Consider the following 14,609-nt stretch of genomic DNA (forward strand, 5'->3'; position numbering starts at 1 on the left):
ATGAATCAGCCATAGGTATATATATATATATATCCCCTCCCTTTTGTTATTCTTGTTATAACAGCTTTATATGTTAAAGAGCCTCTACCATCTGATTGTTTACCTGCAATACAGAATTTTAAACCTGTTGACACTATGGACTTTGTAGAATAAGTGTTTTACTGAATAACTTTTAGATAAGAGCAATTATAATGGATCTTACTCTAGAGAACCTTATCCAGTACAGCAGTCACAGGCAGTTACATTAATTAAAGCTTAATAAAATATTCAGTTGCACACTGTAAGTGCTTAACAGGCACATGGAGCTACTAACTATTGAACCGCACAGCACAAATATGACTATTTCTACACTGCAGAAACGCCTAGTGAACACAGCCACTCTAAAGTTATCATTAGTTTTCAAAAAGAAAAATTTTAGGATGTAATGGATATGAGTATTTTTTTCTCAGCTGTATTCTAAACACAAATTAAGCTTCTGTCTTCTATTAATGTCTCTGATTAATACTAACCTCTTAAAACCCTATTTGGGGAAATCATATTCCCTTTTTTTAAGCTAGAGAGGAAAAACTGAATTTTTAATAAAATTAACTGGAATGTGTAAGTCCTTAAGAAACTGACATGGAATTTTTCTCTTTATTCTATTTGTATAATACTATTGTTACAATTATTTCTATTCTGGGATCTCAAAGTAATATATTCCTTGAGGCAGCAAGAATATATGGAGACTAGGTTAAGAGTAATACTTGAAATCATTTCTAGTATAAAATTTCTGGAGAATTTTAAGAATATCATTAGCTTAGAAAAATTATTTATACCATTATACAAATTTTAAGCTGTCTTTGCATGGCAAATAAAGATCCAATGATTATAAAAATATGAGTCATGGAGAAGATAAAGGTCTAGGAGGAATGGTTTGGAAACAGAAGTTCACAGTTAAACTTCACTAATTCTTTAAAAAAAAAATCAGCACCTCTTAATTCCTAGGTTAATGTCAGTCACTGACTATAGTGTACAATCCATGGAGGTGGCTCAGTTCTCTCTTCTAACCCAGCCAGTACATTGCCTGGCACCCAGCAGACGCTCATTCAAACTAAGTAATTAATCAGACAATTTATTCATTCAACAGATTTTACTAATTATTTTCCAAGTCTTTTACAATCTTAATGCCACCTCCCAAAATAACAGTATGTCTCTCAAAATCTAATAAACTCTAAAGAACCAAAATGTATATGATATTTAAAAATATAAATACTTAAAAAATTTAAGACTATAAAAATTCAAAGAATCACATCATCTGCCAGGTAAGTGTGTCAACCTGGAAAAGTAATTGATTTATTTTTAAAAACAGGTCTTAAGAAAGTTGATTTTCTTAAGTTATGTTATTTTCTTACGTGGCTTCCAACTCATTTCATATAGTAAGTCCAAGTCCACAGCAAAGGCAAAAACTTGCCAATCTATCTCAATAGAAATATTAGCCTGTTTACTTGGAAATCTACGATAAAAAGTTTAAGCCATTTTAAAAAGAATATGAAATTCTGTTTGCTCCTATAATGCAATGAAATCTAGAATCCTTCACTTGACAAAAATCTCTTGTTGAAAAGAAATACCAAGAGAGATTTATGTATAAAAAAATTTGTAATAACTATTTTACATGTGTGGTACCTTTAAAACTGGATTTGAAGACTAAGTAAGTTATTAATACTAAAAAATAAAAACAAAAACAATGGCCAAAACAGGAAAGATTGAGAGTGCCTGGTAAAAGTTGTTTGATCAGATATGTCAGTATTCCTAGGTAGCTCCAATACCTTGTTGTGGACATGAACAACGTGTAGTTTACTTGATCTCTTAGAGACAACGCAAAGGGAAGACAGGAGTTGGAAGTCAACAGATTCACCATATGAATCAAAATGAAACAATCTGAACACCGCTGCCTCTACCCCACCACAATGTAGCACCGTCAGGTTCAGATTTAACAGACTCGAGTCTACTTCCAACACAGCACACTCTACTTCACTGAGTCACCGGCAGGGACCCCGGCACCTGAGTAGACTGAGGTGCTGGAGACCCGCTGCTGACCGCTTGCGGGGGCACGGCAGCCGGTTCCATCTTGCTAATGTGAGTGATGAATCGAAGACGGAGTTTTAACGCCGGTTTTAAATTACAGATAATCTTTTCAACCTAAAACACAAAAGCACATTAAAACATTTTCACCAGAGAAGTTCAATTTCCCACTTTTAAAGAGGTGACTTACACATTTCCTGAGACAATAAACCAGGGGGTAGAACAGGTGGATGCGAAGTTTCTCTCCTATTTTGTGTTTTAACAGAAGCAGATAAAACTCTTTCTTTCTTACCTGAAAAAAGCATGTGTTGTCCCTCACACACATATTATATATATGTACATTTGTGTATGTGTATCTATCTATATATACATACACTTAACAGAAACATACACCCTCCTGCCAAAAGCTGGTAGAGTTTACACTGGGGGTTCTACACATCCACCAAGGGACTCATCCTTTTAAAATGCCATCTTTACACAAAGCACCATTATATTTCAAAGATCTTTGAATAACTCAGGTTCAAAACATTTATCTATACAGTTAACTTTTTTTGGTTTTGATTTACACCTGGAATTCAAACTAAATCATATTAGACTTACTCTTACGTAAAATGCTTCAAAGAAATAAAAAGATCAAGTAGTTCCATAGCTTTCTTAGCTTTACTTATATATTCTTGGATCTTACCAGGAAAGATCAGTCCATTAAAAATCCTTTATTTCTGTATTCCCTTGTGTCAAAGTTTCTTAGGCTCAAAAATAAGGAATAAGCTAAAGAAAACATTTCTGTATTGGTTTCCACTTGACAATCCTGCGGAGGTGTAAAGGAGTCAACACCCTCCCTACTCCATGTCACCAGCTTCAGAGAGTGAATCCTGAAGATGAGGACTTACATGCTTACGTGTATCAATGTATATTCCTTTCCCATTAGAGAGAAATAACATTAAAGTATGGAGAGGAGGTCACTTAACTTCACCTATTTGCCCTCTCTCCACTCTTCTAAAAGAGCTGAGATTCTAGTTACCACAGACAGGAAGCTCAGGATTTAAAGAGGTATTTAAGGGGGTTCTTTCCACTTGGAGACAGCCCTCCCAGGGAGTGGCTCTTTATATGCTGAGTCACAACTTAACTTCAACTTCACAAGTGTGCATGCCTTTTAAAGTGGCACAGAACAAATTTAATACCTATGCCAAACGGCAACCCCCTACCACTCAAACAGTTAGGATATAATTAATCCCCTAGGACGTTAAAAAAATTCAAGTTCAGCACCCTCAGTTTTTAAATACACTTCGTTAGTTATTCTCCCGACCCTCCTGGTTTTAATCTTGTAGTCATGCTGCAATTTGTCTTATGTCCTCACACTGTACCCTAATCACTGTGGGGAAAAACAGGCTCTGCTTCACTCACAACACAAGGCCTCTCTGATCTTTTCAGTAGCCACGCTGATGAGTTTACTATTAATAACTCCTCAGGTCATTTTCAGATGTTTCGTTGCAAATGTCAAGAAGGGAAAGTGTGAGAAATTATAATAGGTTTTTTTTTTTTTAATTGGCAGACGATTGCTTTACAATGTTGTGTTGGTTTCTGCCATACAAGGTGAATCAACTATAAGTATACGTATGTCCCCTCATGTGTAAGTTTTCAAAACTAAACATCACTGAAAAATAATTAAAGTGAACTTACTTGTTCTTTTACACTGTCACCAGTAAACATATACTTCATATGATACAGGAAGTCACAGATGGGATCCATGTAGTTTAAGTGGGTGCTACACTGGTCTACATTCAGCAACATGTCATAAAATGCTACACCAATCTGTTTAACAAATAAAATTATTTAAATGGTCAAAAATGGTTCAGTCATGATGCAGCTGGTCTCCATGACAAGAACAGCAGAGAGGGTAACATCCTTGCTGAGGGACTGTCACTATCACACAAGCCTCTATGTACATGAGCGATACGAAACTGCTTGCATTTATAATGGAATTCAGAGTGCCACCAACTGACCCCAAATAGGGATTAAATACACTTTCTCTCCCTAATTTAGAATTTAAAATTAAGAGATAGAGAACCTCTTTTCTGGAAACCATTTCTCAATTTCTGGGATACTTGGCAGTCTCAGGGAGCCTATATACTGTACCTTCTTAGTTCCATTGGGAGTCTCACACTTCAAGGTTCTATCTTTGGTGCATTCTCTTTTCTCTACACTTCTGTTATAGGGGATCAACTTTAGTCATTCCCATGACTTTGACGAATTCCTCTGTACTATAGTGCACATGCTCAAATGCACTTCTCCATCTTTAGCTTTCTTCTCAGCCGTGATGATGAGTATTTTCCCCTGCATCTCCAGTTCAGCACATCCCACACCAAACTCATAGCCATACTAAGTTATGCAGACGCTAAGGCCTTAAGCATTGCTCTTAGATCCTGCTAAACTGATTTTCCTACTAACGGTAATGATATAGTTTAAAAAACACTAGGAAAGAAACCTTAATATACTTTTTAGAACTTAATCTTACCATCAAAAACCCAGATTAAATTTTACCTCTATCATACATCGAGTTCTCTCTTGCTGAAATCTTTGTAAAAATGGTCCCACAAGGTGGTACACATAAAGCAACTGGAACTCAGTCTTCACTATAGGAAGAAGTACTTCAGTGAGAAATCTAAAATTTAAAGATCAAAATAAAAAATTTCTTGTGATTTTAAATCAGTGAAATTGTTTGAATTTTGTTAATATAGCCTATCCAAGTATTTGCAAAATCTGTAATTTTTTTTAAAGTTTATTTTAATTCTGGTAACATTTCTAATTAATCTCACACCTCCCACTAGCTCTTATTTTCATTTGATTATTGAAACAATTTACTTCAGATTTAGAAGTTATTCCTAATAGTACAATTACTGAATGATGGAATGTGAATTATTTGAAATAAAAAGAGAATAATCAACTAATATAAAGGCCATTCTCAAGAAATTTAAATCTAACTAATACAATTATACAGTCAAAAATAATAATCAGAAGATAGGCTAGTATCAGGTATGTAGTGCAAAAGGCAAATTTTGCGATATATTCTGGAAAAATCATGCATTTGATTAAGCCCATTGAAATGGTAAAGGAAAACTGAATACCAGATTATTACTTATACATACAAATTAATTTTCTTCAATTAATTCTGACATAAAGGAGGCTTTCTGATACCCAGAAACTACTTAAGACTTTTACTGTGTAAGCTGTTCCACTGAATCAGGTATATACCCCAGGTGTACAAGAGATTAAAAAGCAAAAACAAAATAAGTCAAATGTTTTTAGGCAATCATAATACCTACTTGGGAATGAGAGAAAGCTGCCCGATGCTGGAGTGGTGCCACACTGCATGTGCCAGAGCTAACGTGTAGCTACAGCTCATCTCAGAGTAGGACTGATGACAAGCGGTGAAATCGAAGAGCCGGAACGGATAGCCGACCCACTCTGTCTCAGACGTCAAGCTGGGACTGCTGATAACACTCACTATTCGATCGTGAAGGACAATCCAATATGGCTCCTTTAAAACCAAGAAAAAGCCTGAAGAAAAACACCATTTCTCTAGTAACCCACTCCATATCCAGTATTCTACTTCAAAAGCCTAAAATAATAGCACTTTCTCATTCTTTAATGTTTTCTATTTATCCAGCTTGGGTGGCTTCACAATGAGTCAAATTAAGTCAATAACAACCTGGGGAGAAGCGTCTGTGAGTTAAGAGTGCTCCAGACATGAGTCTGTCTAGTTAACTTAATAGCTGATATTTACTACATGGTAAATTGACTTTATCTATACTTACTATACAGGTAATGCTGGTACACAATTACAATTCACAAATATGTAAATATTTTGGAGGAGTGTAAGGAAAAAGTGATTCATAAAGATGCATAATAAACAAGTTTGGAAAGCACAGCTTTAGACAATATTACTGACACTCAAAGATGTCAGACATCTGTGTGGTACTGACTAGATATGTGTGGAGGTCACAGAGGGAGACACTGCATGAGTGGAGAAGGTATAGAAGGCTTCGCTGAAAAAGCAAGCCCTAAGTTAGCAAAGAATGAGTATGCTTTAGGGAAGGTAACAGAAGGAAAAGCATCCTGGTATATTCTCTTAGATGGCAGAAGTACCAGAAAAATGTCTCAACAAGCATCATTTGCAGGAGGAAAGGATAAATTAGAGATACCAAGGGAACATTTCATGCAAAGATGATCTCAATAAAGGACAGAAATGGTATGGACCTAACAAAAGCAGGAGATATTAAGAAGAGGTGGCAAGAATACACGGAAGAACTGTACCAAAAATATCTTCACAACCCAGATAATCACGATGGGGTGATCACTCACCTAGAGCCAGACATCCTGGAATGGGAAGTCAAGTGGGCCTTAGGAAGCATCATTACGAACAAAGCTAGTGGAGGTGATGGAATTCCAGTTGAGCTATTTCGAATCCTAAAAGATGATGCTGTTAAAGTGCTTCACTCAATATGCTAGCAATTTGGAAAACTCAGCAGTGGCCACAGGACTGGAAAAGGTCAGTTTTCATTCCAATCCCAAAGAAAGGAAATGCCAAAGACTGCTCAAACTACTGCACAATTGCACTCATCTCACATGCTAGAAAAGTAATGCTCAAAATTCTCCAAGCCAGGCTTCAACAATATGTGAACCGGAGATCAAACTGCCAACATCTGCTGGATCATCGAAAATCAAGAGAGTTCGAGAAAAACATCAACTTCTGCTTTATTGACTATGCCAAAGCCTTTGACTATGTGGATCACAATAAACTGTGGAAAATTCTCAAAAAGATGGGAATACCAGACCACCTGACCTGCCTCTTGAGAAATCTGTATGCAGGTCAGGAAGCAACAGTTAGTAGAAGACCTGGAACAACAGACCGGTTCCAAATAGGAAAAGGAGTATGTCAAGGCTGTATATTGTTAGCGTGCTTATTCAGCTTATATGCAGAGTACATCATGAGAAACACTGGGCTGGATGAAGCATAAGTTGGAATCAAGATTGCCAGGAGAAATATCAACAACCTCAGATAGGCAGATGACACCACCCTTATGGCAGAAAGTAAAGAAGAACTAAGAGTTTCTTGATGAAAGTGAAAGAGGAGAGTGAAAAAGCTGGCTTAAAGCTCAACATTCAGAACACAAAGATCATGTCATCTGGTCCCATCACTTCATGGCAAACAGATGGAGAAACAGTGGAAACAGTGGCTGACTTTATTTTTTGGGACTCCAAAATCACTGCAGATGGTTACTGCAGTCATGAAATTAAAAGATGCTTACTCCTTGGAAGAAAAGTTATGACCAACCTAGACAGCATATTAAAAAACAGAGACATTACTTTGCCAACAAAGGTCAATCTAGTCAAGGCTATGGTTTTTCCATTAGTCATGTATGGATGTGAGAGTTGGTGTGTGAAGAAAGCTGAGCACCAAAGAATTGATGCTTTTGAACTGTGGTGCAAGGGACTCTTGAGAGTCCCTTGGATTGCAAGGAGATCCATCCAGTTCATCCTAAAGGAAATTAGTCCTGAATATTCATTGGAAGGACTGATGCTGAAGCTGAAACTCCAATACTTTGGCCACCTGATGCGAAGAGCTGACTCATTTGAAAAGACCCTGATGCTGGGAAAGATTGAAGGCAGGAGGAGAAGGGGATGCCAGAGGATGAGATTTGAGTAAACTCCAGAAGTCGGTGATGGATAGGGAGGCCTGGCATGCTGCAGTCCATGGGGTCGCAAAGAGTTGGACATGACTGAGGGAGTGAACTGAACTGAACTGAAAGGATCTAGATACATAATATGTTAAGGGGTCAAAAATAGATCAGATTTTAATTGGAAAACTAAGGTTGGATAGGAGTGGGACCAAGGGATGTAGGGACCCATAGTCAGGTAGGTTTATTTAGATCTGATGCAAAAGAGGCACTGTAGATTTCAGAAGTAATAATAAAGTGAAAAAAAAGAAACATTCATTAGTTGCATGATGACCTTGTTTAAATCACAATGATTAACTTACTGGTAGCGCAGTGATGATCAATCCAATGGCATTCATCCATGCTGTAATGTTCTCTCTTGGCACTAAAGGCTGACTATTAGTTGGGAAAAAGAACAAAAAGGTGAAATTATAAAAACATTTTATATGGTTGCCACTGTATCTTACTTTGAGAATATATATAATTTGGGGGCTGACAACTGATCTGTTTCAGTAAAACTACAATGGGTTTTTAGTGAGTAAAAATATAAATAAAAGCTAAATAAGGCTTCTCAATTTTTTCAATTTTCTTCTTTAACAATGGTTGCTGAGCTGAAAGACTATTTCACTACTTTACATTTATTCTCCAATCATTATCCCCTACTTTATACTGGCCTTTAAGAAGAAAATCTTGAAAGACTGTCTTTAGGGAGAAGTTAACATTATTCCTAAGTTAAATGTCAAACAGCTAATAAAGAGTAGAGTAGAACAAATCCAGGTTTTCTGGCTGTTCAGGGCTCATTCCATGTCACCTTTATCACTAAGACAAGATCTGGAACCTAAAGATAGTCACTATTCAATGTGCCCTGGCCTTGGGACAATGGGTGTGTCTCATAGCTCCAAATAAAATATCATTCTCTTAAACACTGAATCTTATGGCATGAAACAGGATACACACCTCTTCAGGACAACATTTAGAAGAGCATTTCCAACATCCTGGCCAGAAACAGCCAAGGCCATGAGTTCCACACAAGTAACATGCAGTGCGTGGGCAGCGGGGTTGGGAAACTCATTGAACCTCCAGTCACAGTTTGGGAATGGACCAGGAGATTTGCCAGCCATCGGTGCAGACGATTAAAGCAATAACTGGTTGATAATTCTGAGATTAAAGGCTCCTGTTTGTATAGTGCTTTATAGTTTTCAAAGGTTCAATATGTAAATATTTCATTTGATTATCAATATATCTGATTATGAGCCCTCAATAAGTGATTTATTGGAGAGCTTAAGAGGCAAATAATACAAACTGAATACAAATAAATCTGACATGTGTTGATAGCAACCATGTGATCAGCCACAGGTATCAATGACTGGTCTTCTATAAGTGGGTTCTTATTACTGTGACACGACAGCTGTAGATGCAACCAAGGTATCTGAAGGCTTTATCAACCTGTTTTCTTTTAGTTGTAGGAAAGTTAATAAGAACATTACTTTCTCATGAGTAGCTCTTTTACCTCAGGAAGGAATTCCCATGTAGGAAAATTAAATCAGGCCTATATATGTAAAACTGCTCTATTTAGAAAATAGAGTGGCATAGTGTATAGATATATTAAGTATAGTGGGTTAATAATTTAAAACAGAAGTAAAGAAAGAAAACACCAATATAGAATCTTTTTCACTACAAAAAAAATGTTTTACTATTATCTACTAATGTTTTAAAAATTATTCAGGGATTTATTTAAAGCAACAAAGTTCTATGTTCTCCATAGAACAAATACATAGTATATTTATTTAGGAATGTTTTTCTTTGAAACAAATCTCTTCTCTAAGGTTTTTTTATTTTTTTTTTAATTTCTGCCTATCTGGCATTATGCTGCTGATTTAAGACTTTAAAACTGTTACAGAAATAAAAATTAAAAAATAAAATGTTCTAAAAAACTGAAGTCTTAGAATATATAAAAACTTTGGAATATTTAAAATGACAATATATGTTCACACAAATCAACATACAGTTATTTCTGAAGAGTCTGGAAAATCACAATAAAAAGGATATTATCTACTAGTCTGCCAATCAATTTGCAGTAGTAAGAGTCATCTGGGACCCAGGGATTGTCTTCTCGTGCATTCATAGCATTTTTCAGGTAAGTGTCACTTAGACACCAGCCCTGTGGTCGGTTATCCTTGAGCGACCCAATGATTGCATGGACAAGTTTTCGTTTGAGACTTTCACGATTTCTCAGGTGCATTTCATAATAATGCAGAGTATTGTACAAATAAGTCACTGGACGATCTGCCAAGAAGAAAACAGATCACTACAATGTTTTCCTGGTTACTGACAACTGTGAAAAACTGATCTATTCTCAAGATTGCCAAAAAATATCTCAGAAGATTATAAAACTATTACACATGTTAGGCAATTCCATACAATGGCTATTTTTATTTTAGGACAAGGCAGAAGGCTTCTAACAACATACAGCTTCAGCTTCTACTGACGCTTATGCATCACATTTAGATGTAGCAATTCCACTCCTGGAAATTTGCCTGCAAAAATGATGTATGTGTAAGCAATGTAGCTGCAGCCTGTTTATACTAGCAAAAGATTAGAATAGCCTACATAATGAAAACAGGGGACTGGTTAAGTTAATCATGGCATGTATGAAGCAGCTTTGTATGATCTGATACAAAATAATCAACTATAAAACCTTATAAAGGTTAATAAAAAATAATGCATATATTTGTGAAAAAAAAACAAAAGCAAAAAACTACCAACCCCAGAATATTTAAGGTAGGATACACAAGAAACTGGTAACAGTGACTGCCTACAGGGAAAGAAAGGAAGGGGATACCAGAATAAGCTAGAGGACAGGGGTGGGACTGACCACTTTCACTGCATCAGGTACATATATTACCCAATCCAAAAAGAAGAGTGTTTTTAAAGGAAAGCTCCCTTGAACTTCATATCTACTCTGCAGTCCTAAAATGCAATTCAGATTTCTGCTATGAAGGGAGATATCTTAGATAAAGGAGATATCTTAGATCAAGCACTAAGAACTGCCTCCCCACCAACCCCCATCACCCCGCCAGATAAATACTCTCTATCCCCCTACCGTGGCTGCTCCAGGACTTCCATGTTCTGTCGCTGACTTCACTGTTCTCGGTTACCAGGCTCAAAACTTTAGAGTTGTCCTTGATTTCTTTCTTTCGATATTCTCCCCATAACTGGTCAACCAAGCTCAATTCCTACTCTTGACTCTCTCTCCCTTCCTTCTCATTTTTGGTGTCACCATACTTGTTTAGATGCTAACTGACACAAGTCTTTGAAACGGCTTCCTCCTTCCAAAACATGCTGCTACTAGAACTGGACTCATCTTTCTAAAATAATGCTTTCCATACCATGACTTTACTCAGGAACTTCTAGTTAATTTTCCATTATCTGTAGATTATAATACCAGAACTTCTCAGCCTGGCATTTACAGTGATGAATTGCCAGGTACAATTTAGCCCAATGAGGCAATTGTTTTAAAAAAAAATGCCTTGTTTTTAATTCCTCCATGATTTTTCCAAAAGATTTCTCCTGCCTATTTTGCTCTCTTCTCCTTTGTTTATAAAAATCACATACATTATAGTTCAAACCCTACCCATCCAAGAAGCTTGCCAAGACCCATTTAGTTCACAGAAATATCCATCTGTTCTGAACTAATACTTCTCTCTTTCTGTACTGATTTGATAATTAATCACATGAAACATAAAATAAGGCATATTACTTATTTTTGCTATAATTTACCTATTGATATTTTTATCTTGTCTATTTTATACATCAGGGTATCATCACATAGCACTTTTCCTGAAAATGCTTTTATTAAAAATTATTAAAATAAAACCTTTATAACTATTATTATCCATATGATCATGTTCAGTCTACTTCTGTCTATAGAGAGCTTAGATGGAATTAAAATTTGAAAAAGCTCACCATGAAATTTATATAAGCCTCCCAGGTGATCTAGTAGAGTCTCCAATGATTTGGATACCGGGAGCAACTCTAAAAACCTGTGGATTACTATATCAAACACTGGGAGGAATCGGAGACACACATTTCCAAAATAGATGGGCAGATATGGAGACTGTATCGGCACAGGAGGATCAACCTGCTCCGCCAGGCCCTCAAAATAGAGCTTCTCCGGGTATTTCTGTGGAGGTGAGGAAATGGTAAATGTTTAGGACATCTTTTTAAATTTTCTTAAAAAAAAAAAAAACAAAAAAAAACCAACTAAATAAACCTGTCATTTTTCAAACAATATAAAACCGTGTTTGCTCTGGCAATGCAATGAAATCTAGAGTCCTTAACAAAAATTTCTATTCTCCTAAAGATATACCAAAAGAGATTTATATATGAAAGGACTGGGTTTAAACTCTTCATTTTCTATTGTAAGTACCGACATCTACTAAAACTGTAGTTTCAATTTGTTCTTAACATTAGAGAGACTCTAGAACCTTGAGAAAGTTGAGGCAGCTAAGTCACGTCTACACAGACTGGAGAGAAAAGGACAGACCTGCAGAGAAAGCAGCTGAGTCAATCAGCCAGACCTAAAGTCTGGCCTTAAAAAGGATGAAGCGAAGCACTAATTTTAATTAATACCTTGTGATAATTCATGTGCTTGGTGTGCCAGTCATTCTGTAGCCAGTGTTCTGGGGAATTTTCCTTCACAAAGTCACTTACTCGATTTCTAAAATCATTTGGCTTGAGTAACAGCAACTGAATTATGAAATAACAAACCTGGGCTTCATTCCCTTCGTGGCTACGCATGGCCTTTGGAGAAAAACAGAACAATTAAATGAAAATGACTAACCTATGCAAAAGCAAGGCTCCAAAGAGCCTAAATTTGAAAATAGTAAAATCTCACAATTAGAACTTTATTGTACAATCCACCCCAAAATAATTGTTCAGCATTCCCCAAACATGCCTGACCCCTTTTTGCCTAGTTTTGGCTCTCAACTGGAATATCCATCTTTATGTTTTGAAATTTAGCCCTCTCTTCAATACCCATCACCTAAGTAGATATGATCTTTCAGTGCTGCCTGGTAATACTTTCCCTACACCTCTAACTTACTCTTTTATTTACTGATTCATAGACTTATTTCCCTTACTAGACTCTAACCATCTTTATATCTATGCTCTAGAGCTGAGAGGTGAATGTTAAGCACTTAACGCCTTCAAATATTATTACTACAGTATTAAAACATGTAGCAGTTTCCAGCCTGATTCAGTGATTTTTCTTAAAATTTGGCCTGAAATAGACATCAAAGTCAGGAGAAAAAAAAACACTTGGAAAATACTGGGTGACTATAAGAAGCATTCACTTTCTCATATATTATGGCTACCAAAGTATACATAAATGATTATCAGCACTCTGAAAAAAAACTCAATGACTTTTCTTTTTTCACTACTTCCTGCCTCTTCTAGGAGTTTTTGAGAATCATTTCAGAGCATTGCAAAGCCAGGACCACATGTGCCTTTCTTACTTCTATACCTTCTGTACATACAACATAGTAGATATTCAATACACGCTTACTGAATGGATGAATAAAGAAACTGGGGAATCTTTAATTCCTTAGGGAACTGATAGCAATGCATGATATACAGTACAAATTCATTAAATCTTTAAAAACAATATGGGGCTTCCCTGGTAGCTCAGCTGGTAAAGAATCCACCTGCAATGAAGGAGACCCCAGTTTTATTTCTGGGTCAGGAAGATCCCCTGGAGAAGGAATAGGCTACCTACTCTAGTATTCTTGGGCTTCCCTGGTGGCTCAGATAGTAAAGAATCTGCCTGCAATGCAGGAGACTTGGGTTTGATCCCTAAGTTAAGAAGATCCCCTGGGGAAGGGAAAGGCTACCCATTCCAGTATTCTGGCCTGGAGAATTCCACGGACTGTATAGTCCACGGGGTCGCAAAGTGTCAGACATGACTGAGCAACTTTTACTTTACTAGGAACAACACAGAGCAGATCAGCACAAGATCCATTAGTCATTAACACTGATCCAAAGAGAATGAGACTGCTTAGAAATCTGTTCTTAAGTAAGTGTATTCTTACCAGGCAGAGAATTAATCTGTCCAGTGTAACAATGTTGTACTTCCATACCATATCATTAAGAATTTCAATGCATTTGTTGAGTTGCTGACCTCCAGCTGACGTAGAGAACTCGTATACCAGGAAATCTGCAAATGTTCTCACATGGACTACTAAGGCCCTGGCTCCAATTCTCTCCAGTACTCTGGAAAGCAGAGAGTAAAAAATAAATTACACTGCTGTAAAGTATAATGGACTGACAAATGGAATGCACATCTAGGTTTTTGACTTACCTAAAGCCAATCTGATTAATATGATCTGTTTCCAGGAGCATTTTCCAGAGCAGACAAAGGAAGAGAGGAGGAGAACGTTGTGCAGAAAAGTGGGTGATGATGTCATTTTCGTTGGTCATTGACTTCCACTTCCTATACTCCTCCTCCACATTTTTTTTCAGATTAAAACGACTCTCCTGAGGTACATTATTTTGTTTAAAGAATGCCTACAAGGAAGATCAGAAGTTTATTTCAATGGCTATAGTGAAAAGGGTACTAGCTGCAGAATCAAGAAACCAGTTTCAGGCTTGACTCTAACACTAATAAATTCCATGTGCCCTCAAGTGACTCAGTAATCAAGGCCTAAATTTCTATATTGGGAAAATACAAAGGCTTTGATTGGATTATCTGTAAGATTCCTTTCCTAGATTTTCTAAACAGAAATTCCAAGCAAACCTGAATTCAAACTTTCTTCAGTCATCTGTTGATACTTC

At 36.6% G+C, this 14,609-nt stretch overlaps 1 protein-coding gene across 4 annotated transcripts in view; it reads right to left on the minus strand.

Annotated features, from left to right (window-relative positions):
• Positions 1–14,609, minus strand: part of MED23 (mediator complex subunit 23) — a 51,669-nt gene that overhangs the window by 8,183 nt on the left and 28,877 nt on the right. For 2 of the 4 annotated variants that reach the window (XM_069598404.1, XM_069598402.1), the window contains 11 exons: positions 14,137–14,342; positions 13,868–14,048; positions 12,411–12,581; positions 11,745–11,961; positions 9,828–10,064; positions 8,736–8,901; positions 8,102–8,174; positions 5,385–5,599; positions 4,603–4,723; positions 3,742–3,873; positions 2,041–2,178 (listed from right to left, as the gene is read on the minus strand). In XM_069598404.1, coding sequence (XP_069454505.1) covers positions 2,041–2,178; positions 3,742–3,873; positions 4,603–4,723; positions 5,385–5,599; positions 8,102–8,174; positions 8,736–8,901; positions 9,828–10,064; positions 11,745–11,961; positions 12,411–12,581; positions 13,868–14,048; positions 14,137–14,342 — 1,857 coding nt within the window. Of the gene's footprint in view, positions 1–1,110; positions 2,179–3,741; positions 3,874–4,602; positions 4,724–5,384; positions 5,600–8,101; positions 8,175–8,735; positions 8,902–9,827; positions 10,065–11,744; positions 11,962–12,410; positions 12,582–13,867; positions 14,049–14,136; positions 14,343–14,609 lie in introns of those variants that run through there. The other 2 variants (XM_069598403.1, XM_069598401.1) reach the window with 1 other exon arrangement.

Source organism: Ovis canadensis, chromosome 8, assembly GCF_042477335.2.
Source record: "Ovis canadensis isolate MfBH-ARS-UI-01 breed Bighorn chromosome 8, ARS-UI_OviCan_v2, whole genome shotgun sequence".
NCBI lineage: Eukaryota > Metazoa > Chordata > Mammalia > Artiodactyla > Bovidae > Ovis > Ovis canadensis.